Raw genomic sequence first — 26,600 nt, 5'->3', positions numbered from 1 at the left:
GTAATTCGCTGTAATAAAGTGCCTCAGTGAAATCATGTTATATTAAGGTGGGTTACCCAATACACCCTTGCGAGCTTGGGCTGAAATTCGATATAGTAAATTGCCAACAAGGGGATTTGTTTGATGATACCTCAGTAACAGGCGGTTGATCAATCTATATCTTAACAACTTAAGACCAACTTAATTCAATTAAAACCTGTTGTTAAACTGATTTTGTCACTTTCAACTTCGACAAAGTGGTAAATACTCACAAGATGTCACTGTACAGAATAAATCTGAATAGAAAGATGTGGACAAATAAGTCACCAGCCACGTGGTTCGTGTGGGACAAAGATTTCTAAAATATCCTTCATATGTTGAGATTTGGACATGTGAACAAGATTGATCTAGCGTGCTTAGTCCGCGTCTTATCTTCCCGTGAGACTACGCCACGCCGGATGAAGTTTTGCTTCGAATTAAAACATTTACTGTTGACGCGGACTAAGCACGCTAGATCAATCTTGTTCACATGTCCAAACCTCAACATATGAAGGATATTTTAGAAATCTTTGTCCCACACGAACCACGTGGCTGGTGACGATCAACTGGAAACACAGGGGGTCAAAATTCTGCAAAGATTGAAGGTCCTGAAGATGGCCTTAAGGATTTTACAAATATAAGGCCGAAACATCGACTTATTTGTCCTCATCTTTCTATTCAGATTTATTCTGTACAGTGACATCTTTGTATATAGTCAGCAAGATACGCTGTTATCTATTTTTATAGAGTGGAACACAACGCAAGTGGATTTAAAGAACAATTTATTTATTTCTTGTCCATTTGTTCATTGCTGATTTATTTTCTTTTTAAAATTGTACCCTTGATGATGAAAACTTTACATAAAGAGATATTTCTATAAAATCTATTTCCCGTGTAGCTTTTTCTCTTGTGAGTATTTACCACTTTGTGGAAGTTGAAAGTGACAAAATCAGTTTAACAACAGGTTTTAATTGAATTAAGTTGGTCTTAAGTTGTTAAGATATAGATTGATCAACCGCCTGTTACTGAGATATCATCAAACAAATCCCCTTGTTGGCAATTTACTATCAGTGAAATCATAGCAGAAAAGAAGAACCTGAGTGAAGAGTATAATCGGTGAGTCTGTGAATTACATGTTTACAATGTAGCCAATAACCCGGACATGTATGCATTGGGGACTTAGAACAAGACAATTCAAATTCCAATTAATAAAGAGAAACCCAGAATAACCAGAGTCTGTCCAAGGTTGGTTCACAGAATAAATCGTCTTAATGTGGGCAGAATATAATTGAGGCCTGATGTTACAATACAAATTAGGTCTTGTAAGAAGAGACGACAAAAAGGGAATGACAAACAAACCATCCTGCTCAATTAATTTAATTTAAAGTATTTGTTTTACTACTTTCCAATGTAAGTCGGTCTCTGTATGGTTCTTTGAAATGAAGCGTGATACAAAGGGGCCATTTTTGGTTCTGCAGCAAAACCTGCAATTATGCTGGATGATGTATAGTCAGATTTTTTGTGAGGGTTGGCCTATGTTTAAAAGTGGACATGGACACCAGATACCGTACACTACATTTGGCAAATTACAGTTAGTATACACTTTTAAGGTATGAGTAGCAGTATCATGTCAGAATTCCTTGGTTTTTGTGGTTTGTGCACAGACCGAATAGTTCTGACAATTAAAGTGGCCAATAAAGGGAAGAAGACCCCCAACAGGTGGCAATGGTATTTGAATCGATTTTTCTGTAGGGTTCTAACTCAAGAAACGTACCAGATGTCTTTGAGATTTTTAACGCTTTTACATAAAAAAGTGGGGTTCTGCGAATAGTTGATTGAATTGTAAAATCAACCATTTTTTTATTGATTATCTTGCTCACTTTGTCACTGCAAGGACTGAATACCACAATACAGCAATACAAGTGTTTTGGATTTTTTCTCGAGCAGCCAGTAATACTTCCAGAGGGAGTAGCAGACCAGTTTGAGAGCTCTTAAGGCCAATAATTTTCAGTAAGCTCTATCTACCTAATTTTTGGAAAGGAAGGCCCGCCTCTGAAATAGCCATGGCAACACTTGTAGTTCCTATGGATACAAAGCGATTTTCCGTAGACCATTTTTTAGGCCCTTTGGATGATTGCTGCAATATAGCACAGCACTCTATCGTGCTCTGTAGGTTTAAGCTACAAGGATGTCCCCAGCTTACCATAATAAATCGTGATGGATAGCTCTAAAAATTGAAGATTATCATGTTTAGAATCAAATGTAGGAGGCATGACCAAGTCGCAGATCCAACAAGAAGCGTCCCACTTGAACTCTAAGATATAAGCTCCTGTCTGGGTTTATGTAAGCGGTATTGGCGGCCAATGACCCAGATGCCGGGGCATCAGAGAGTTGGCAGGGGGGGCGCTGACAGTGGTGTTCAGGTGCTGGGTGAGGAGCAATCACAGTGGGAGCTGCACAGCGCTCCAACAATTGTACTCAAGATGGCAGCGGCCACCTTGGCAATGCAGACGCTCCTTCCTTAATGCCTCTGCACAGCAGTGGGGCTTTAACAGAGGAAGTACACCTGCCCTGTCACCAGACATGTGGCACCTACCCATGCCCCTTTCACTCCTTTGGGAAACACTTTTGTGCACAAACTGCAACTGCGGGAAAGGAGGGCATATTAAGCACACCCAGGCGTAACACAAACCTTTACTGACCTGATCCAAATAGGCAGAGTGTGGCCGGAGTCAGCACCCCCAGCCCTCGCCGCAGTTGTGCCTTTGATGAGTCTCAATTCTGGACTATAATTATATCACCTTGCTACAACTCTTTGGAAGCTTTGACAGATAAAGGCAAACAAGTGCAACTGTTCAGTCCCGGAACGTGGAGGCGAGGAGACGGAGACAGATGTCATCTTCAATGGCCCGAGCGTGTCGCTCACCCCGTTCTATTCCTTCGTACCATGGCTGCAGCAAAACAGAAAGCCTCTAAGGCAGTGACTATCCGCAACCTACTACACCTGCAAGGACCCAAAAAGACCCAAAGCCAGGAGCCAGCAGCCGCAGCCCACATGTATGAGACTCCAGAAACGTTGGAATGCCAATCTTCAGCCTCTAGCCCTAAAGGGGGTTGGTTAGACAGAATATGAGAAACAAAAATACGATGGGACAAAATATTGTGTCAAGAATATCAAGGACAAAAATATATCGAAGGTAAGTTTCTATACGTAAGCAAAGTGTTACTATGTATAACTCTATACATATGTACCTTGAAGATATATGCAAATATATCTTCAAGGTACGTAGACGTGGAGTGAAGAAATCTATGCTTACCTATTTGCACTTCTCTCCATATTTTGGTCCTCTATATATTTGACACAATATTCTGCCAACCTATATTTTTCTTTTCGATATTCTGCAGTCATCACTAAAAGGGATATTCAAGGCACCTCTTGTGGAATTCCACAAGGACAGGATGGCCTGGTTCCAGGATATAAAAAATGCCAGTAAAGACCTGGATCACTCCATATAGCAGACGGAAGGCTTAGACAAGGTAGAGAATGAAGTTGCCGTAACCTCCCACGAGCACGAACAGCTGGCCCAAAGGGTGACTGCCACAGAAACTCAGCAAAATGATGACCGACAAGATGGATGACATCAAAAATTGATCCCGGAGGACCAACATCAGACTCCTTGGGGTGCTCAGAGTGATCCCTAATAAAGACCTAGAGGGTTAAGGGTCGACCCAGTTCCAGTACCATTTACAGAACCAAATGAAGGACCCGCCTTGCTTCAACCACACACATAGAATGCGGTCAAATTACCACCTGAAAAAGAACCTGATGCCAGATGTACTCTCAAGTGCACTTGTCATGGATAAAGAGGCTGTCCATGGGCATCCAGGTAACAAGAATCAGTCTGATTCCAAGACACCACTCTAACCCTTTTCAAAGATGTCTCGCCGCTCACGCCAGCAAGACGCAGAGAATTTATGGTGATCACTACTCACCTGTGCAGTGAGAACATCCCATACAGATGAAGGTTTTTTTTATTTTTTTTTAAATCTTTTTATTTGAAAAACCAGCTCCATAACATGTGCACATCAGTTAGCAACGGAAGTTCATGGAAAATTTACCCAGATGAAGGTTTTTATTCCGACTGCTCTTCACCTACAAAGGCACACAACACAGCATCCAGGAGATTGCGGAGGAGAGAAATGTCCTGGGCCTACCGAGTATGAGCAATGCCTTGATGAGAGGGCAGTAACCCCAGAAAAGACATCCAAGGTGTCTGGTTCACACCTAATTCCACTAAAGCCCACAGGGAACGGAAAAGACTGCAACAGTTGCAGTACAAACAGACCAGTCTGGATTCCTCTGAGGAGGATTGAGGACAGTCATCATTTTGCGATGTTACATTGCAGGGCGGCCAGTCCCTATTGAACCCCAGGCCAAACTATCCCGTAGAGGCAGACATCCCTGTTGTATGCCTCCGTCTGCTTCTGGGATCACTTGCTAGCATGATCAATAGCTTGCTGCAAGACTCTTCAGACCGGATTTCATCCACCAAACGAACAAGTTACTTACCTTTGGTAACGCTTTTTCTGGTGGATACAGTATCTGCCTGTGGATTCCTCACATTGTGAATAACCCCAGCTGAGCAGCCATTCGGAATTTTTTTGTAGCTCTCCACACCGGCGAGGTCATGGACGACGTCACAGAGGGTACAACTCCGCTCGCGACCCCGCTGACGTCACTGGATCCATAATAGGGCCTCGTCGGCGTGATGACGTCAGTTCCGCCCCTTTTTTCCGTGCTCCCGAGGCACACGAACGGACCGACATAGATAAGTATTGTATACAAAATACACAATATTTGAACCAACACACATAGTGTGAAAACAATTCAAAAGGTAAAAACAATTAAACATTTCCATTGTAAAATAAAACATAAATACTTACAGGTATAGAAGAGTGGACAACGGGGAGGCGGGTGGGCATGTGAGGAAACCACTGGCAGATACTGTATCCACCAGAAAAAGCATTACCGAAGGTAAGTAACTTGTTCTTCTGATGGATACATCTGCCAGTGGATTCCTCACCTTGTGGATAGAATCCCACAGCAGTCCCCACTCCCGGAGGAGGGTGTTCACTCTTCCGTACCAGAAAATCTTGGAGGACAGAACGCGCGAAGTGGCCGTCCCTCCTCTCTTTGGAATCTAAGCAGTAATGCTCCGTGAAAGTGTGGAGGGAGGCCCAAGTTGCCGCTCTGCAAATGTACTCTACAGGTACACCCCTAGACAAAGCCGATGTTAAAGACTTTGCCCTAGTAGAGTGAGCTCTTATACCCTCTGGAGGTTCCTTACCAGCCAGGGCTTAGCAGATCTTAATGCCCAAGATAATCCATCTTGAAAGTGTGCGCTTGTGCACCGCTCTTCCTTTCTTGCAGCCACCAGATCCCACAAAGAGCTGGTCGTCCACACGATAGTCTTTAGTTTTATCGATATAAAAGCTCACCGCCCTCTTAGGTGAAGCCGCTCCTCCTCCTTGGAAGGGTGAGGGGAGGATAGAAGGAAGGAAGGGTAATGGACTGCCCCAGATGGAAAGGAGTTACCACCTTAGGCAGAAAAGCAGCCCTGGTCCTGAGTACCATTCTTTCAGCATGAATGGTCAAGAATGGGGGTTTTGAACTAAGAACTTGAAGCTCACTTACCCTCCTTACCGAGGTAATTGCTACAAGTAAAACAGTCTTAAAAGACAATAGCCTCATGGGACACTTGTGCAATGGTTCAAAAGGCGAACCCATCAAGTAGGTTAAGACAAGATTTAAGTCCCATTGAGGCACAATAAAAGGAGTAGGAGGGAATTTGTTGGTAAGTCCCTTAATGAAACGCAACACCACAGGTGACTTAAACAAAGATGGCTGGTCCGGCAAACAAAGGAATGCTGACAATGCCGAAAGATAACCTTTTACCGTAGCCACAGAAAAATCCTGCTGGGCCAGAGATAAAGCAAACTGAAGAATGTTGGATAAACGAGCCTTTAAAGGGTCAATAGACTTTTCCCCACACCAATGGACAAATTTAGACCACCTATAGGAATAGACAGATTTAGTGGAGAGACGTCTGGCGGACGAAATAACGTCCACCACATCAGGAGGAAGGGAAAAAGAAATCAGGTTGCCCCGTTCAATCTCCAGGCATGAAGGTGTAAGCTCTGGAGGGGAGGGTGTAGAACCTGCCCCTGCGACTGCGAGAGGAGGTCTGCCCTGAGAGGGAGACGAAGCGGAGGGCACGAGGAGAGGTGGAGAAGATCTGTGTACCACACCCTTCTTGGCCAATCTGGGGCGATCAATATGACTTGGGCCCGGTCTTGGCGAATCTTCCTCAGAACCCGAGGAATCAAGGGTATGGGAGGAAACGCGTAAAGGAGTTGTGCATTCCAACTCAACTGAAACGCGTCCCCCAAAGCTCCCTGCATCGGATACTGGAGACTGCAGAATGACGGGCAGTGAGTGTTCTCGTGAGTGGCAAACAGGTCCACCCGAGGAGTTCCCCACATCCGAAAGACGTGACGAACCACCTCCGGATGCAGCCTACACTCGTGGTCGGCAGAGAACTGCCGACTGAGACTGTCTGCACGCACGTTCAGAACTCCGGCCAGATGATTTGCCATCAGACAAATCTGATGGTCCTGAACCCAAGACCAGAGACGCAGAGCCTCTCTGCAGAGACACTGCGACCCCCCTCCTCCCTGCTTGTTGACATACCACATCGCAGTAGTGTTGTTCGTTAGGACTTGAATTGACTGACCGCGAAGGGAAGGGTGGAAGGCCTTGAGCGCCAAACGAATCGCCCGTAACTCTAGAAGGTTGATGTGAAGCAACCTTTCCTCTGGAGACCAAAGACCCTTGATCTCCAGTTCCCCCAGATGAGCACCCCACACTAGAGTGGATGCATCCGTTATCACTGTGGCAACCGATGGGAGGCAGAAGGAAGGGCTTTCCTTGAGACAGATTGCCCTCCGTGCTCCACCAAGACAGATCCGCTGCAGCTTCTCTGGAGATCCTCACTGACTCCCTGAGATCTCCGTTGTGCTGATACCACTGCCTGCGGAGGCACCACTGGAGCGCCCTTATGTGCCAGCATGCATGGTTGACCAGCAGAAATCAGGAAGCAAACAGACAGAGCAGACGATGGACCTTCAGGACTGGAACAACCGCTCCGTTGAAAAACAAAGGAATCATTTCCTGAAAGTCGAGAATCCTTTGAGGAGGAGGGAATGCCCGACACACAGTGGAGTCCAGTACTGCCCCTATGAACAGGTTGCGCTGTGAGAGCACCAGGTGAGATTTGGGTACATTTATCGAAAAACCCAATTTGTACAACAGCTGTGTTGTCACCTGCAAATGATGAAGCCCCTTCTCTGCAGACTCTGCTTTGAGAAGCCAGTCGTCCAGATAGGGGAAAACTGGAATCCCCAATCTTCTGAGATGGGCTGCCACCACTGCCATCACCTTGGTGAAGACTCGAGGTGCAGTAGTTAGTCCAAACGGGAGAACCACAAACTGATAGTGCTGCGAGCCCACCGTGAAACGGAGATACTTCGTGTGCGACTTCAGGATAGGAATGTCAAAGTACGCATCCTGCAAGTCGATCTACACCTTCCAGTCCTCTTGCTGCAGCACCTGAAGAACCTGCGCAAGGGTGAGCATCTTGAACTTCTCTTGTTTCAGAAAAAGATTCAAGATCCTGAGATCCAGGATTGGACGTAACCTGCCATCCTTCTTGGGAATCAGGAAATACCGGGAGTAGCATTCCTGACCCCTTACCTGCTCGGAAACCACCTCTATCGCACCTTTCTTTAATAAAGTTAGGACTTCCTCCTGCAGGAGAAGGAGATGTTCTTCCGAGCAAGCCCCTCGGCAAGGAGGGTAATTTGGAGGGAATTCCCGAAAGGGAAGAGCATACCCATTCTCTACAAGATTGAGAACCCAAAGGTCTGTAGTGACAGATTACCAATCTTGCAGAAATTGAGTAAGCCGATCCCCTACAGGACCAACATGATTCAGAATGGGGAATCTAGGGCTGCTTTGCTGCGGTGATAGGAGTGGAGGTAGAGGAAGAGGCGGAGGGTTCACGGCCTCGGGAACGACCTCTACTTTTTCCTCTATACGATTTGTATAGAGTATTCTGTTGTTGTTGTTGCTGCTGCTGACGAGGCTGGCCATATGAACGAAAGTACGACTTCCCAAATCCTCTGTATTTTCGGAAAGAGCCTCTAGGTTGGGCTTGCAAGCCAAGAGATTTAGCTGTTGCCTTGCTATCTTTAAATCTCTCTAAGACAGCGTCCGCTTTGTTACCAAAGAGTACCGAACCATCAAATGGTAGGTCCAACAGAGTAGCCTGAACATCAGTTGAAAAATCCGTAGACTTCAACCAAGCACTCCTTCTAGTAGCCACTGAAAAACCCATGATCATTGCCACCGAGCCAGCTGTGTCTAGTCCACTCTGAATGACTTGACGTGCAGCAGCCTGGGTATCGTGTAAAACCTTCTCAAAATTCTTCCTGTCTTCCTCAGACAGCTTAGGCAGCAACTGTTTAGATGAGTCCATCAAACCATGGATGTATCTGCCCATCAAACATGTAGCATTCGTTGATTTCAATGCCATGCTTGCAGAGGAGAATACCTTCTTGGCAGAATGATCATGCCTCTTTGATTCCCTGTCAGCTGGAACTTGAGGGAATGCTCCCGAAGATCTCTTTGAGCATGCAGCCTGAACTACTAAGCTCTCTGGAGAAGGATGAGCCGATAAAAATTCTGGGTCACCAGGAGCCACCCTATACCTTCTTGCTATAGCCCTGGAAACTGCAGGCGCAGAATGAGGTTTTCGCCAAACCTCCAGTACAGGCTCAAGAATTGCTTAATTGAAAGGCAATAGAGGCTCAACAACTGAGGAAGGTGAATGGAGAACCTCTGTTAATAAATTTGACTTAAACTCAATAGTAGGGAGTTGAATGTCCAATAATTCAGCTGCCTTTCTAACACCCACATGATAAGGTGCTACACCAGTTCGGGCTGGACTGTTCCCATGAGGCACAGGGTCAGACTGATTTGCATATGGCCATGTCTGAACTGGGGTGGCAGAGTGGGCTAAAGAACGGTGATGGATTAAACCCAGATCTGTTGACTGGGTGTGAGTGTTTGATTGGTTCAGATGCTCCGTCCATCACCACCCCCTTTTGTACCGCTTTGTTCGCCATAAGTTGGCAGGGTATGCTCAGACGTTGAGTCCCTTGCTCACTTTGCCACTGGATTCAAGCAAGCCTGGCTGAAGACGGCTGGAATGCCAGAAACCGGTCCTAGGATGCTTGATTCCGGTCCAGGGAAGGCATGGCTTGGCGGTTCGGGCTTGACTGTTCCCATGAGGCACAGGGTCAGACTGATTTGCATATGGCCATGTCTGAAGTGGGGTGGCAGAGTGGGCTAAAGAACGGTGATGGATTACACCCAGATCTGTTGACTGGGTGTGAGTGTTTGATTGGTTCAGATGCTCCGTCCATCATCACCCCCTTTTGTACCGCTTTGTTCGCCATAAGTTGGCAGGGTATGCTCAGACGTTGAGTTCCTTGCTCACTTTGCCACTGGATTCAAGCAAGCCTGGCTGAAGACGGCTGGAATGCCAGAAACCGGTCCTAGGAAGCTTGATTCCGGTCCAGGGAAGGCATGGCTTGGCAGTTCGGGCTAGACTGTTCCCATGAGGCACAGGGTCAGACTGATTTGCATATGGCCATGTCTGAACTGGGGTGGCAGAGTGGGCTAAAGAACGTGATGGATTAAACCCAGATCTGTTGACTGGGTGTGAGTGTTTGATTGGTTCAGATGCTCCGTCCATCACCACCCCCTTTTGTACCGCTTTGTTCGCCATAAGTTGGCAGGGTATGCTCAGACGTTGAGTCCCTTGCTCACTTTGCCACTGGATTCAAGCAAGCCTGGCTGAAGACGGCTGGAATGCCAGAAACCAGTCCTAGGAAGCTTGATTCCGGTCCAGGGAAGGCATGACTTGGCAGTTCGGGCTGGACTGTTCCCATGAGGCACAGGGTCAGACTGATTTGCACATGGCCATGTCTGAACTGGGGTGGCAGAGTGGGCTAAAGAACGGTGATTGATTAAACCTAGATCTGTTGACTGGGTGTGAGTGTTTGATTGGTTCAGATGCTCCGTCCATCACCACCCCCTTTTGTACCGCTTTGTTTGCCATAAGTTGGCAGGGTATGCTCAGACGTTGAGTCCCTTGCTCACTTTGCCACTGGATTCAAGCATGCCTGGCTGAAGACGGCTGGAATGCCAGAAACTGGTCCTAGGAAGCTTGATTCCGCCCCCTTTTGTACCGCTTTGACATCTTTTGAAGGAGCATCAGAATCAGGAGAAAACTCCCACTCAGAAGAAATGTCCAGGCCGCTGGCCTCTCTCAATTCAGCAAAGCACTCATCTGAATCATGCAGTTCACCTTCTTCCATTTCCTCACGATACCTTTCCTCTTCTAAGATCCTCTGAGCCTCTCTCCTGGATCTTATCCGCAGCACAGGTGTCGATGGATCCACAATCAGATTCAGAGCCGGCGTCGTGCATGGATCTGACGGCGCCGCTTGCGCCGAACGAGGCCGAACAGAACGCGCTGGTGAAGATGGAAACTGCGTCGGAGCCCTCGGTGCCGGGAAACTCCACGACGGTGCAGTCGGAAGGAACGGCATGAAAGGGCCCTGGGCATAGGCTTGAGGAACCCCCAAATTGAAAGCTAATGGGCCCATGGGACCTGCAGGTGCACCAGAGGGGTACATAGCCCTGTGAAAGACTCCATACAGGGCATTAAGGTAATGCGATGGGTCTTGTCCTGGAGCTGGAAATGGAGGGTAAGCTCCCGGGATCGACTCCGAAGCAGGTGTTCCTGAATTCGGGCCAGCCGGCGCCGATGTCGGAACTCCTTCTGGAGTTACCTGCTCTTCTGGCACAGGATGTTGTTGTTCTGGAGCCAGAGAATGGATCGAATCCGGTGACGGAGCCGGCGTCGGTGATCGACGCGGAGAGGCTTCAGGCATAGCCAACTTTTCTGGCGAAGCCGGATTCGATAACGAAGGAGACACATAATCTTTGATGTGACGTCAAGGCGAGGTCGATCTCAGCGCCGCTTCTTTATCAGATCGGTGTCTCGAATAGTGCTTCTTTTTCTTATGTTTCTTCGGCTTCGAGTGACCCGACGTCGACTTCGAGCCCGACCTCGACTCGGAACGAGACCTCGACCTCTACCTCCTCCTACCTCTCTTCTTTTCCTTCCTCGTTTTGGCCATAAAAAGCTTCGCCTCTCTCTCTTTCTCAACGCCTTTGGATTCATCTTCCTGCAGCATGGACATCCATCGGCGTCATGGTCGGAAGACAAGCACCAAACACAATCTTCGTGCAGGTCAGTGATGGATATCTGTTTACCGCACTCCCTGCAGGGCTTAAAACCAGATTTCCTCGCTGACATCTTCGAAGGAAACAAGAGTAACATAGCAAAACAGCTAGATATACAAAGTAACTACGGAGAGTCCCACAAAACCGTTGGCGTCGACGGCACCGAAAAAAGGGAACTGACGTCATCACGCCGACGAGGCCCTATTATGGATCCAGTGACGTCAGCGGGGTCGCGAGCAGAGTGGTACCCTCTGTGACGTCGTCCATGACCTCGCCGGCGTAGAGAGCTACAAAACATTTCCGAATGGCTGCTGCGCAGGGAATATTCACAAGGTGAGGAATCCACTGGCAGATGTATCCATCAGAATACATTTGCTTGCTTTAGAGACAGGCTGCGGCTCTCAGACACGATCCAGGAGCCAGACCCCCCCCCCCCCCACGTTTGTGCGCTGCACCCAAACAGGTGGCTTATGTATGTATGTGTATGCTTACTTTTAAGATTGAGTTATCTACATTCACAGCTTATGTTTTAGTTATTATCTGGTTTCATGCTTTTTTTAATATAGTGTATCCACTGTTACAGCAAACACAATGTTACAGAAATAACAACATAAGGAGTGTTACAGCACCTTATCCCTCCCCACTGGGATCCTCTTTGGAAAGGAAATGGGTTTCACCCTTAGAACATTAGGAGGGGTTTACCCAGACGCACTGATATCCACAGGGGAATTCTCTCTCTGCCCCCATGACGGTGCTTTCGGTCGTCACGCTTGACGTACAAGTGCTCAACTCCCTAGTTAAAAAGAGAGCCCTCTTACAGTGGCTTAAATCCAAACAGGTGGATATAACCCTCCTTCTGAGACTTACCTCCTCCAAAAAGAAGTTCCCAAACTCCAGTTCTACTGGCTCATCAACCAACTGTCAAGCAGTTGTCAATTCTAAAACCAAAGGTGTAGCCATATTGTTGCGCTGTGGCCTGTTTTCGTAGCTTGGCTTCAAATTGCTAGACGTGGGTAGGTGGGGCTGCATGGGATCAAGGGTAGACTGGGTGGCCTCAGCTTTACCATTTACCCTCTCTACACACCAATGCTGACAAAAGACAGTTCTATGCAATCATGATACCTTGGATCGAACACTCATTCAAAGGAAACATTCTTGTGACACCGGAGAACCAAGCAGCCCACAAGAACGCCAGGCGCCAAAACCATCACCTCATCAGATCCGCCAAAAAGACCTCCTTCAAGGACCGCCTCGACAACAATGCACACAACAGCAAAGAGCTCTTCAACATTGTGAAGGAACTCTCCAACCCCAGCTCCAACACCAACAACATCCCACCATTGCAAGACCTGTGCAACTCCCTTGCCGCATTCTTCCACCCGAAGATCGAAGACATCACAACAGCTTCGACAACGAGACCACCACGACAGCCAATGACACCTCAGACCCAACGGCCACCACCCACAGCGACCCCCTGCTCACCTGGTCCAACATCTACAACAACGACACAATCATGAACACCACCCACTCCGGCTCCCCGTCAGACCCTTGCCCTCACCACATCTTCAACAAAGCCAGCGGACCATCGCACCCCATCTCCGCAAAGCCATCAACATCTCCTTCGAGACCGCAGCCTTCCTTGGAGAGCTGGAAGCACTCCGAGATCAACACCTTGCTCAAGAAACCCAAGGCAGACCCAAGGGACCTCAAGAACTTCCAGCCCATCTCCCTACTCCCATTCCTGGCGAAGGTCATCGAGAAAACCGTCAACAAACAGCTGACCCGCTGCCTCAATGAGAACAACATCCTGGACCCGTCCCAGTACAGGTTCCGCAGCAACTACAGCACCGAAACGGCCCTTGTTACCGCTACCGATGACATCAGGGCCCTGCTGGACAACGGGAGACCGCGGCCCTCATCCTCCTGGATCTATCAGCCGCCTTTGACGATGTCTGCCACCGCACCCTACGCACTCGCCTCCACAACGCAGGAATCCAAGGCAAAGCACTGGACCACCTCCTTCCTCTCAGGCAGAACACAGAGCGTCCGCCTCCCCCCTTTCCAAACAGAAGCCTCCAAGATCATCTGCGGCGTACCCCAAGGATCATCCCTCAGCCCGACATTGTTCAACATATACATGGCCCCGCTCGCCCACATCGCCAGACTGCAACACCTCAACATCATCTCCTACGCTGACGACACACAGCTGATCCTCTCCCTCACCAAGGACCCTGTCACCGCCAAAACTAACCTCCAACACCCACCCACTACGCAAGCAACCTAGGGTTCATCCTCGATTCAACACTCTCCATGACCAAGCAAGTCAACTCCATCTCATCCTCCTGCTTCAACACCCTCCGCATGCTCCGCAAGATCTACAGGTGGATCCCCACCAACACAAGAAGAACGGTCACCCAGGCCCTCGTCAGCAGCAGGCTGGACTACGGAAACGCCCTCTACGCGGGAGCCCAGGCCAAACTGCTGAAACGACTGCAACGCATACAGAACGCCTCTGCACACCTGATCCTCGACATACCTCGCCGCAGCCACATCACACCCCACCTGAGAGACCTGCACTGGCTTCCCGTCAACAAGAGGATGACCTTCAAGCTCCTCACCCACGCTCACAAGGCACTACGCGACACCGGACCAGCATACCTCAACAGACGACTCACCTTCTACACCTCGAACCGCCAGCTCTGCTCTGCTCCTCCGACCAAGCCCTGGCTACCGTCCCTCTCATCCGAAGAGCGACCTCCGGCGGCAGATCATTCTCCTACCTCGCCGCCAAGACCTGGAACACCCTCCCCGTCCGCCTACGGCAGACCAAAGACCGACTAACCTTCAGGAGGCTACTCAAGACCTGGCTATTCGAGCAGTAGCAGCAGCCCCCCCTCCCCCCCAGCGCCTTGAGACCCTTACGGGTGAGTAGTGCGCTCTACAAATGTCTTGATTGATTAATTATTTGAGTGATTGTGTGTGGGGGGTTTAAAACCACTCTCCATGCAAAACAGGACAGATCCCCAACACAACCAGGCCAGACGAGAGCACTGCCCTCAGTGCTCCAGAGTTTAAGCAAACTTGAATCTGTTAAATATAGATGACATATGGAGAATGCAGCACCCAGGGGACAGGGACTTCACTTTTTACTCCAAAGTGCATAGATCATGCACACGCTTTAATTTATCCTAACAATCACAGCATTACGACCTCAGACTGTGGCCACAGATCTCAGGCTCTAAAATGCTTTCATACCATGCAGTAGTGTGGTTGAACCTGGACACTGCACTACCCTATCCCTCTTCCGTCACCCGTGGCTCCTCAACAAAAAAGCATTTAGGAACCCCACAGACAAAGATAGAATAAAACAGACAATGGAGCATTCAGAGAAAATTATAGCAGTGAGGTGAGCCAGAGTGTCCTGTGGGATAGAGCAAAAGCGGTAATAGGGGGAGTACTCCTCTACCATACTACAAAACGTGAGAGATTAAGAAAGCAAATAAAAGACAAACTTGAAGCGAAACTGCAACGCCTAGAGAAGCATCATAAGCAGGAACACTCACTCCGCACACATAGGAAACTAAGTAAGGCTAGAGGTGAACTAGGACAACTACTAACGCCCGCTGCCTCGCAAAAACTATTATACTTCAAACGCACATACTATGAATGAGGTGACATGGCTGACAGACTTCTGGCATATAGACTCAAACAAGCGCGCACAACAAATCATATTCATTGCATACACAATGAGCAGGGTACCTCCCACATGGTCACTAAGAATATCCTAGATTTGTTCACCACAGCCTACACTTCACTTGTTGCTGGGGATAGCCTATCATCGGACAGGATGGCTATTTGTCCACAGTATCATTGGTCTGTGAGGCTCGTAGACTTTATGCCTCTTGAGGAACAAAATAACAGCAGAGGAGGGCAGAGTTGCAATTTGCAACCTACCAATCCGAAAAATCCCATGACCCGATGGCTTTCCTGCTGCATTTTATAAGGCATTCACCACTCCTGGCGGCACCATTGGGTGTGGGCTACAATGATACAGTCCCCTGCAGAATCGTGCAGACACAATGGAAGAGGCACAAATTAATCTCCTCTTAAAACCCTAGAAAGAGCATAATGCATGTTCTGCATATTGACCCACTGCACTTCTCAACACAGACACCAAAATACTCACATCTATAATAGTCTTCTAGCTCCACACAATCTGGGCCACCCTGATATCACCTCAAGAAACAGGGTTCATGCGCAACCGACATGCTAGCGACCACACCAGGTTAGCCACCTCCCTTAAGGAAATGGCTGAAAGAACCAAGACACAATAGTCATTCTCTCATTAGACGCCTTCTTGGTTGAACTTAGCAATTTATATTGACTTCATATGTGCCAAGATATTTATTTTTGTAACGGAGTTCTAGATTGTTAAAACCTGTAGACAAATACAAAACTTGTAGATAAATTCAAAAACAGACAAGAATGGCCAAAACTTTACAAATCATACTGTTTACAAACTTAAAAGAAAAATATTTTTCTGTGTACCTTAACACCATCCTAACAGTGTAGCCCATATGCTACATTTACAAACAAAACTGAAAGAAAATGGTTTTACTTACACACCCATCGTGAACACTCAATGTAGCTTCAAGTTTTAATTTCTGGATAAATTCTCTTCGTCCTGTTGAAAAGAATAGATTACATTTGCATAAATTAACTGTTTTGTGCAACAGAATAATAATCAACAGTGTAATTTTATCGAACAACTCGTTGCATTCTGCAATCCAAAAACGCATAATTGTCCACAAAATTAACAAATAATTCAATTAGGTATATACAAACATGGTGAAACTTCGCTGGTTGTGTTCCATGTGCAAAGAAAGAGTAACATCCTCCAAAATAGGAAATTAGGAAAATTTAAAAGAAAAAAACTTTACCAAACTGAACATACAATGCAAATAGCTAACATATGTTTTTAAAAGCAGTCGGCCTAGTGATAACAGCTGACAGCAGAGTACAAAGTCAACACTAAAAATGAGCCATCACTTCTGAGGTAGAAATGACATGCGGTGGTCTGATGGAAGAGGTCAAGTTGCATTATTGCAGGGGTTTACATCCCTAAAGTGAGTTATTATTTTATCAGAGAAGGAGCTACATAAAAACCTACTCTATTCAGCTGCATTACAGTGCTACCCCACATGGCCACAAAAGAACGGCAAAAGAAATGGCCTGGTTGTGAGGGGAATGAGAGGAGCCAAATGGCAAAACAAAATTGTGTGCGGCTCTGAATAACTTTTCAATAGAACTGTAACCAGAGGGGGCAGAACATGAAGGAACACAAGGAACACATGAATAAGGCAATTCAAGCAGCAGCAAATACACTAGGTAAAGACCTAAATGGAAAGGGGACAAGACAACACCCTCCTATGAAGGTAAATAAATGAAGCAAAAGAGGGAGCATTCTATTAAGCAAAATGTTCACAATGGACAACACTAAAAATAAACTTTTGCACTATGGACTTTTAATACCTAGTCTAATTTGTAATGTGAACAGTAAATGCATATATGTGATATAGATCTTATTCTCCGAGGCAGAAAATATAAACTTTTAAAATAATATTTTATTAATTGGGGGAAACATTTATTACATACAAATACGTAACATTCGAAGTTGGATGATGTTAATAATTAAAATATACCTAACACAATCAAATTATAACCCACATTAAGTCAAAAATATTTTCTATGAATTGAACTCATATCCAAATGAGCAATAATGACATTACCAGAAGAAAATTGACACTCTCTACATAATAGTGCAAATTGTGGTAACATAATAAGACAGAGACAAGATAGTGAAGAAAAATGAAAAAACAATTTCCAAACTATCAACAATAATCATATATATCATTAAAATGATACCTGATTACCTCATACTTGTGTTCTATATCCATATTTGTGAAATGTACTTTCTTTCGTTCGAAACAAGACATATCTAGAATCAACTTTCAACTAAGGGAAACAGATGTCTTACATACTCTCGATATATGCTTTTTGACAACTATTAGTGCACAAATATGTTCCAATATATCATTCCACAAACGGAGAGCTTTTCAACAATGCCACAACACGTGAACCTCAATACTAACCGCCGCATTTCAGTTCCAACAACTGGACTAACCTGATTATCCTAATCTTACCATTTTATTCGGCGACCAGTATAATGTGAAGATAAATCTTTGTTCTGTATATTTAATCCCACATCAGGTTTGGATGCAGCTATCCATTATATATATTTATTCCACACCTGAATACTAACTGATGACTTACAGCTTCTTTCCAGCATATCCTTTGATCACTGATGTGCTGCATGTAAATCAATTCAAAATAATTTATACAGAAAGGAATGAAAAATACATTTTATTCTACAATGTGCACGAGAGAAGTTATGTTAGGAATCCCTCAAGCAAAAACTGATGACAATCTACTTAACACTTCTGAGAGTAGGTTATATCTATGTAGCGGATTACTCGATACGTTGTATCTAAATTTAAACAATTGAAAATGTTTTCAGCGTATCCTTCCACCAGACCCGTCTTATCTTAAAGGACACTCATGTTCAATTTAGAAATGCACAGCAGTTGATATTAATGTCGAGATAGCAAGGGATTACAAAAGAAATATTTTTTGCCCAGGCAGAAAAAAGGGATGGGGGAATTGCTTTCCCACCTGTGCAGTCATTTCCACCTACTGTTCCAGTGGGCATCTATGTGGTGTTTCTCAACAGCAAACATAGCTATGACTTTCCCTTGAAAGCCCACTCGATCGTAGAAAGACCAGCCAGTGCCCTTGGTATGCAAGCAACATTATTTTTTTTAAACAAATTGTATTACATTTTCTTTCATATCTTCTTATAATACAGGTTATACAATGGAGCCTTGCACATTTTCATAAATACAGTGTATACAGGTTATCAATAGCTTTAGTCGATCATACGGTCATACCATTAGGCCTGAATAAATCCCCATATTTTGTTTGTCACTATATCCTCTGTGCTACCTAGTATGAAAGTCCGGTCTATTTCTCCTATATAACCATTAGTTTTGCTAGCTCCGTCTTTCTGGAACATATCTGCTTGCTCTTCTTAAATCAATCAACTACCCAACTCCCTCTCCTCCCCTTCCCTCTCCCTAGGCGTGCTTTAGAATTATGAGATTCTATGACTTTTGCCCTACGCAGGTTCATTCCCTGGGTTCATTAGACACTTGCCTTCTGTTAGTTATGATAAGACAGTATAGTTGTGATCACCCTTTAGCCCCCTCTCCCAAGGTGTTGCCCTGCTCTCTTTCGTCCTCTTCGCTAGGTTGGAGCTTGAGTAGCGTCACCAATGCTTCCCAAGCTCTGGCTATTTCTGGGGATCCCCTGCCTTGTCTAGCTTCACCCAGTCTTATTTCTCCTTCGTATGGTCACCCATCTTGTGAATTCCTTCTTCCACCGCTCCACCCCTGTTCCCCCCCCTGGGACTTCCAGTTTCTAGTGATCTCTCTTTTGGCTATCAGGAATGCCAAATCTTGGAACCTACTTCTTACTTTGACTCTTGAGGTGTGTGGAAACCAGTGTAATAGACAGTATCCTAGTGTTACTTGTACCTCCTTCTCTGTTATCTCCGCTATTAATGCTGCCCCTTCTCTCCAAAAGTTCCCTATCTTATGGCAGTCCCAGAACATGTGCAGAGGGCTGTTCGTATCCCAAAGTGCTTATTGATGCGTGCTAGTGGGAGGTAAGCTCTATGTAACACATAAAAATGTATTAATTGGAGCCTGGCATTTCTAGTGATCTTTTTTGCTCTCTCCACTAAGATATCCCATGCTTTCTCCTCAATAGTCGTTCCCAAATCCTTTTCCCAGCTTTCCCGGGTGAGAGCAGGCAGTGTTTAATTTCTAAGGCGTCAGTAACAGATTTAAAAGTCCCGGAGGCTGACACCACATACAGGCAACCTCCCGATGTCAGAGGCTCCAAGAGGCCTTCACCCCAAACCTTTTCTCACCTAAACATTGGTAGCCAGAAATTGCCCCCCACCCCAACATAATAAACGTGGCTAGGAATCTAGAAATAAAATTTGATATCACCCTATCATTTAAACAGCAAACATTGGCAGTTGCAGGTACCTGCTTCCACATCATAAAAAGCCTAAAGAAATTCTTCGACCTGATTCCCATCTCAGCAAGGCAAACTGTTGCCGTTGCCCTTATTACATCTAGGCTGGACTATTGTAACAGCCTATATGCAGGAACTAACAGATCAGTTATGCACAAGCTCCAGATGGTCCAGCATGCAGCTGCACTGCTAGTACTGAAGTGGCCCAGGAGATCATCTGCAACGCTAGATATCCTGCACTGGCTGCCAATTCATAAACGTGCTCTGTTTAAGGTCCTTATCATTACTTTCAGGGCCTTCCACTCTCTAGGCCCCCAATATCTTTGAACTGGATTTAAGCGTTATGTTCCCTCCCGAAGTTTAAGATCATCAAACGCCAATCTGTTGAATATTCCAACCTTTAGATTGGTGTCGAAGGGAGGAAAATCGCTCACAGTCATAGGCTCAAAGGCATGGAATAAACTCCCACCTCAACTTTACCAGATTGCATCCGAGTCTCTGTTTAGGAAGGCACTTAAAACCTGGATCTTTGGCGCACCAGACACACTCTGCAAAACTCTGATTTGATCACCTATCTTCTACCGTTAGCAGTTAACCAGCTCTGGGTTCCATCTTTGGTTTCCGTATTAGCACCAAGATGCTCCTCGGAGTGATAGTCGCACTATATAAATATACCTTTACATTACTTTACATTACATTACGTATTGCCTCCCTGAAGCATTATAGAGTAAAAAGTGGCCTTGGGTATGTCATATCGCTCTCTAAATTCGTTGAAGGGGAGTAGGGATCCGTCTTCGTATAACATGCCTATGGTGGTCACTCCTGCTTCTGCCCAGACTTCTAGACCTTGCCAGTTCTCTTCGTGTGGAAGTACCATGCAGAGGGTTAGTGGTATCTCCTAGGCGTATGATTTTTTAGTTTTAGACCTCTGGAGACTCCTAACCCAGCATTTACGTATTACTTTGACTTCACTGGTCTCATCTCCCCTCCATGCAGGTAATCAGAGCACTATGTTAGACAAAACTGTCAGACCAGGGACTGTGTCATCTGGCTGGTTTGTGTCTCTCACCCTTCCAGCTACCCATTTCGTGAACCACTGCATCTTAGCTGCGAGATAGTAGTATTCGAAGTCCAGTAGTGCAAGGCCTCCGGCACTCTTTGGCCTCGTTAGTGTAGCACATGCCACCCTTCGCCTACCCGCCCCCCTTTAAATGATATCACTAGTGACTTCAGGTAGCGAAACATTCCCACTGGGATCCAGACCAGCAACACCCCAAACAAATAAAGTAGTCTCGGCAGTGTCACCAATTTCAGCAAAGATACTCTTCCCATAACTGATAGGGGTAATGGTCCCAGAAGGCAAAACTCGCCTTCAGCCCGCAGATAGCTTTCCCTATGTTACCTTCCAGTAAATCCGCCCTATCATGGTAGATGGTAACTCCCAGATATGGGAGACACCTGCTCTCCCAAGACACTTCTACTTCCATTGGTGGCTTCTCACGCCCAGCTTTAGCGGGGATGAGGCACGATTTCCTCCAGTGAGTTCTAAGGCCCGATACTCTCACCAACGGTGCAAGCAGTTCCCCTGCCCCCTCAAGGTCGTCTCTCGTGTTCCGGAGGAACAATAATAAATCATCAGCGTATAGCGCTATATGTTGGGTTTGACTCATCGCCTCCAGACCCCTATAGTGAAGACCCGTTCTAGCCTTGGCTGCAAGGGGCTCCATGGCTAGAGGGAACAACAGGCCGGAGAGTGGGCACCCAGGCCGCGTTCCTCTCCCCACCGATAGACATCTGAAGTCAAGCCCCCAGTCTTCACTCAAGCCCTAAAGTATGAGTAGAGCAGGGACGTCCACTTAACAAAATCTGAGCCCAGGCCACATTTTTTCATTACTCTGAATAGATACGGCCATTCTAAACTTTTCGATATCGACTGCAAATGACTGCCTTATTTTTAATCGTAGGATTTGGACTCTAGGATACGCATTAATCTTCTAATATTTGAACACCTTATTAATATCTTGTTGTTTATATGATGCTCCTTCTAGTTCATCCCTGATTTCGAGTATAGTCCACCCTATTTTAGCTGGATAAGCTAGCCATGCTAGCATCGACCCAGATTTGTCCCTCTGAGCATGGGCTCGAATCATGTAGTTCTTATAATCAAAACAACGAAGTCTTTCAACTTGCTCTGCCATGGTCTCTTTGGCTGCCAGAGTTGTTCTAGCAGTTCTCTATGGTCTGTTCTCGCTTTCTCCAGTCCCCTTATGTGTTGTTCAGCTTCGATTGAGTTTCATAGGAGTGTCTCCCTAATTCCCACCTCCTCAGAGATGCATTTGCCCCGATCACGATTTTAAAGGCATCCCACTCAACAACTGGGTTAGAAGCAGTCCCTGCATTAGCCTCAAAGTAGTGCTCTATTGCCGTCATTATTATTGTCTTCAAAGGCTTCCGGTCTTAATCGCCAAGTGGAGATGCTCGGTCGTTCTCTTGTCCACTGAAGCCCTTTCAACAGAGGATTGTGGTCAGAAATAGCCCGGGCTAGGTACTCGCTTGACGTCACGTGTTCATGTACGTTGGGGGAGCAAAATATGGCATCTAGTCTAACATGCAGATCGTGCAGATACGAGAAAAATTAGTAGTACCTGTCTCTTGGGTGCAATACCCTCCAAGAATTTATCAGTCTCTACTGGTGTTCCCACACTTTCCGTGCTTCGGCCGCTTGAACAATGAGAGAATCCCTCAGTTGTGGATGGGAGCAATCCAATTCATTATCTGTGATGCAGTTAAAGTCCTCACCCAGAATCACCAAACCTGTCAAGTGCTGGACAAACTTTCTGAAAAGAACCACTAGGAATGAAACCTGATCTGTATTCGGCCCATATATATTCCCAATTGTTATGTCCCTGCCATCTAATTTGCCTACCAGAACTACATAATGTCCTTCTGGGTCTATTGTGTTTACTGCACTGAAATGTGACTCCCGCTCTCACCCATATAAGCACCCCCCCCCCCCCTTGCGTAAGAGGAATAAGCTGTATATTACACCGGACCTTTCCATCTTCTCCATAGTGCCTCGCCCTCCTTAGTAGTAGTGTGTGTTTCTTGCAACAGCGCTAGATATACGCCCCTCCTAGTCAGGTATGCATGAATTTTATGGTGCTTAGTCATGATGTGTATTCCTCTCACATTCCAAGAGAGGTATTTAACGTCTAGGGCGGGAACCATTAGGAGGTGTCAGCATTAACATACTAATTACTCTAGCCCAGCCACGCCTAGTCCCACCTAAAGAACCCCTTGAAAAACAAACTCCCCAACATCCCTTCCCAAGGGCAGGGGAAAGTCCAATACCCATCCAAATTCGATACCAATTGGTATTGTTTTGCAGAGTACATGCGCAGTTGTATTTGGTGGTGACGTTTTGAATTATGGTCTCTGGTCCCTCCCACCTCCCGGCTCTCCCCCCTCCATAAATGTAGGAGGTGTATCCCACACCTCTCTCACTTTATTGCTAGATGTCACCACCGGCATTTGTGTTTACCCTTTGCGTAGGGCCAAAAGGATACAAGAGTTAAGAGTTATTGTCCATTTGCACATGTCGTTCTTATGGTCCTGTATTCAGATGAGCTCATCTATAGACTTGGGGGTGACTTTAGGAAGGTACGCATCGGAGTCTTCCACCAAGCTAGAACTCCAGGAACCATCTAGTGTTCTCTCCACATTGTCGTTCCGCATGGACTTAGGACTAGAGTCCGCCTGACTCAGCTCTTCGATCTACCGAAGGTCCCTATGTCTCTTATCTGGCTTCCGCCGATGATGGTGTGCCAACTTTATCCGGGGTTCTTTGTTTCTTCCAGGAGTTTGCTCCAGGGGAATTTTCCTATGACCTCCTCGTTTGAACAGCGTCAAGCTAGTTCCAAGCATCTTGGGGAGTGTGAAAGAACCGAGTTCCCTTCGGTGAGACCACTCTCAGTCGGGTTGGAACCATCAGTACACATGGCTTCTGTAGATGCCTGAGGCGTCTCTTCACAGCCAGGAAGGTGGCACGTTGTCTCTGCACCTCCCTCCTAAAGTCCAGGAATATCATTATCTTACTATTTCTCATTTGTAGAGTTTTGTTCTTGCGGTCTTGTGACAGGATATGGTCTCTATCCCTGAAGTGGAGCAGGCAAGCGATAATTGGGCGCAGGGGAGCACCCGGTTTAGCGGGTCGCGACGGTACCCTGTGCGCCCATTCGAGCAAAATGCAGGCAACTTGTAGATCGGCAAAAAGCTAGTCTAATATTAAGAGGTTGGGGCGGGCAGTGCTCGCCATTTCTTGTGCTCCAGCACAGCTTCCATCTCAGACTGATCCCCGGTGTCAATAAAGTGCAATAACCCTTTCCCCGACCTCACTGGTAGTGGAAGGAGCACCCTACCTGTGGTAGGAATCTCAATGCTGGGGGACTTGATATGGACAAGTCGTTGTGCTTATTTCTATTTCCCTCTCCAGTGGTATCGAAATAAAGCCAAAATGGCAGCTATAGCTTCCCCCAAAATCGGAGCCTTTTGTGAATAGGGTAAGATTGATTGGTAGTGAGAAGAAAAGCGATCAACCCAGAGTGTCCTAATGTAACATGTTCCGGTAGCACTGGTGCTGTTGCTTGTGCAAGGGGTAACATTGATGAATCTGAGGATGAGTAGCAACTGTAAATAAGACAAGAAGCAGGATCTTCTGAGTTCAGCATCTGTGTTGTGATATCAAATCACTATTCTGAAGGTGGAGGCAGAAAAGTACCCACTTTCCTTGTGAAATACAACTAAGTGAGGATGACAGTACTCTTCTGCTCAACATTCCCCCAACACACCAAAGGTAGGAGTAACAGCAAGCCTAACGTACCCATCCAGATGCATGCTCACCGTGAATCCCAAGTCTCTAGAGAGCAAACTATATCATAGGTGCTGTGAATCTTGATTCACATCTCATCAGAGATTTTTCCATGGACCACAGCTATGTTCCAACTTTAGACTTCAAGATCACGGAGTGAGTGTGTCACCTTATACACCTCCAAGTTATCGTCCCCAGGGACCAGGCCTGTCAGTCAGGATGCGGAACCATAGTCAATGGTTCAAAGCTATTGGTAAGCTGCAGGCAAGGTCCCTGCCCCAGATGGAGAGAACTGACTCTGCCACCTCTCGGCCCAGAATTCACCCCTCCACCTCCCTCCTCCCCCCCCAGACCAGAGGGGCCTGATCTTGACAGGCTATTAGAAAATGCCTAATGAGAGTACTGAAATGTTACTATTCGGAACAGTCCTATTCCTGAGATTATAAAGAATATAGTCCCCCCCCTAAAAAGGGTTACAGACGTTAACAACATGCAGTCGCCTCTGCTTGATTTGCAAGAGTTCTAACCAACTCACTCTCAGAACTATGATAACCTCTTCAAATAAGGGTTGATCTAAGTTAACCTTGCTAGTCAACCAATGTGTAACTTTATTCTAAAGCTACTGAAAGCTTTTCCTTTATCTTATCCTTAAGAGGGGGAACATTAGTCATAACTATAACAAAGAAGTGGATGCTGGAAGCAGCTGAGTAACCACATCACATGGTTTGACCCCTGGGGCAGCATCGACAAAGTATCAACAAAATTATGGGATTCCCTCCCTGTGCATCCAGAATCAACATTCCCAGAGTTAAACTGAGGGGAAATTCTGCTAATGAGATCGTTAGGTGGAGCAACCTGGGTGACTGACCGGATATTATGGGATTGAATGTTGTCAGTGGCTGGGTTATCGGCAATGTTGCTAATGATGCCCATCCTTATGTTGGTCTCTAAAAGATTGGATGGATGGTGCCTACTGGGCAAGTACTGCAATATGTCAGAGACACCATGGGTAGCAGCACAAAGGTGCTGATTAACTCAAAAGGTTCTCCATATGTATATTAATAAACTCCCCAGCCTCTCCCAGTTTTCTCACCATCTCCTATTAGCAATTTGCATACTAAGAGCAGCATACTTTTTATCATCATGAAAGCAATTGAACAAACCAATAAAATCTAAACAAATTTTCTCCAAAGCATATTCAGCTTCCACTACATGATGATTTCCTTCCATTTTGCCAATCTCCACAAGCAACCTTTTCTCAGATTCGTTGTAACTTTTGCCATGGGTACTTATGAATGACAATGAATCTACAAGGTCACGAGTAAACACAGAGGGCCAGGTGTGAGAGAGAACGTTTGAAATGGAATATATATCACAAGCAGAAAGAGAAGTAAAGAACAAGGGGAACTCCTGTTTATTTGGGGGATTATGTCTTCAGTTAGAGTATTCTGTGACTTTTGAACACGCTGTTATTTTGTTGTGGGTAAACAAATGAGTAGAGTTGCATGGTTGTAGGAAGGTGGAATCTGACTGCAGGTTGCCCCCACTTTTTTCCTGTTTTGATGTTTTTTGACTTAGTTTGGCTCGGATCCTGCTATTCAGGGCCCCAGCCTCTCTGCTTTCCTCTCTAAAATGATTGCATGTACATTAGGTACACTCCAGATTGGTTACTGGGTTACCCTTGTGAGTCCCTAGTATATGGTACCTTAGGTACGAAGGGCATAGGTACCCCAGAGACCTACCAGGGGCTGAAGCATGTATTATGCCACCCCTGGGAAGCCTTCCAAAATGGCAACACAGGTCTGCTACTGCAGCCTGGGTAAGGTGGTGCATGCACCCCTTACTAAGATATAGGTTACCTATATCTACCTTTAATCACTGACACATATAAACCTATAAGTCACTCCTATGGCAGGCCTTTTCAATCCTGAAGGCAGTGTGTTTGGTTTTGTGTGAGAGGGTGCCCATGCATGAGCATGACCCTTCTGCAGCTTTCGGAATCTATTGTCTGAGGCTGTTCTGTGATGCAGCCAGACCATATACTCTTAAGTGCATTATAACCATGCGGTAAATGCTAACTTTGGAATGGCTGCATGGAAACATGTCTTGTTTGTTGTC

General features: G+C 46.1%; 1 protein-coding gene across 4 annotated transcripts in view; it reads right to left on the bottom strand.

Annotated features, from left to right (window-relative positions):
• DCAF6 (DDB1 and CUL4 associated factor 6) overlaps positions 1-26,600 on the bottom strand; it is a 592,636-nt gene that overhangs the window by 484,658 nt on the left and 81,378 nt on the right. For all 4 annotated transcript variants that reach the window (XM_078658334.1, XM_078658333.1, XM_078658331.1 and 1 more), the window contains exon 2: positions 16,078-16,139. In XM_078658334.1, coding sequence (XP_078514460.1) covers positions 16,078-16,139 — 62 coding nt within the window. The remainder of the gene's footprint in view (positions 1-16,077; positions 16,140-26,600) is intronic.

This window comes from Lissotriton helveticus, chromosome 8 (assembly GCF_964261635.1).
Source record: "Lissotriton helveticus chromosome 8, aLisHel1.1, whole genome shotgun sequence".
In the NCBI taxonomy this organism is placed as follows: Eukaryota; Metazoa; Chordata; class Amphibia; order Caudata; family Salamandridae; genus Lissotriton; species Lissotriton helveticus.
This window is presented reverse-complemented; position numbering and strand designations above follow the sequence as displayed.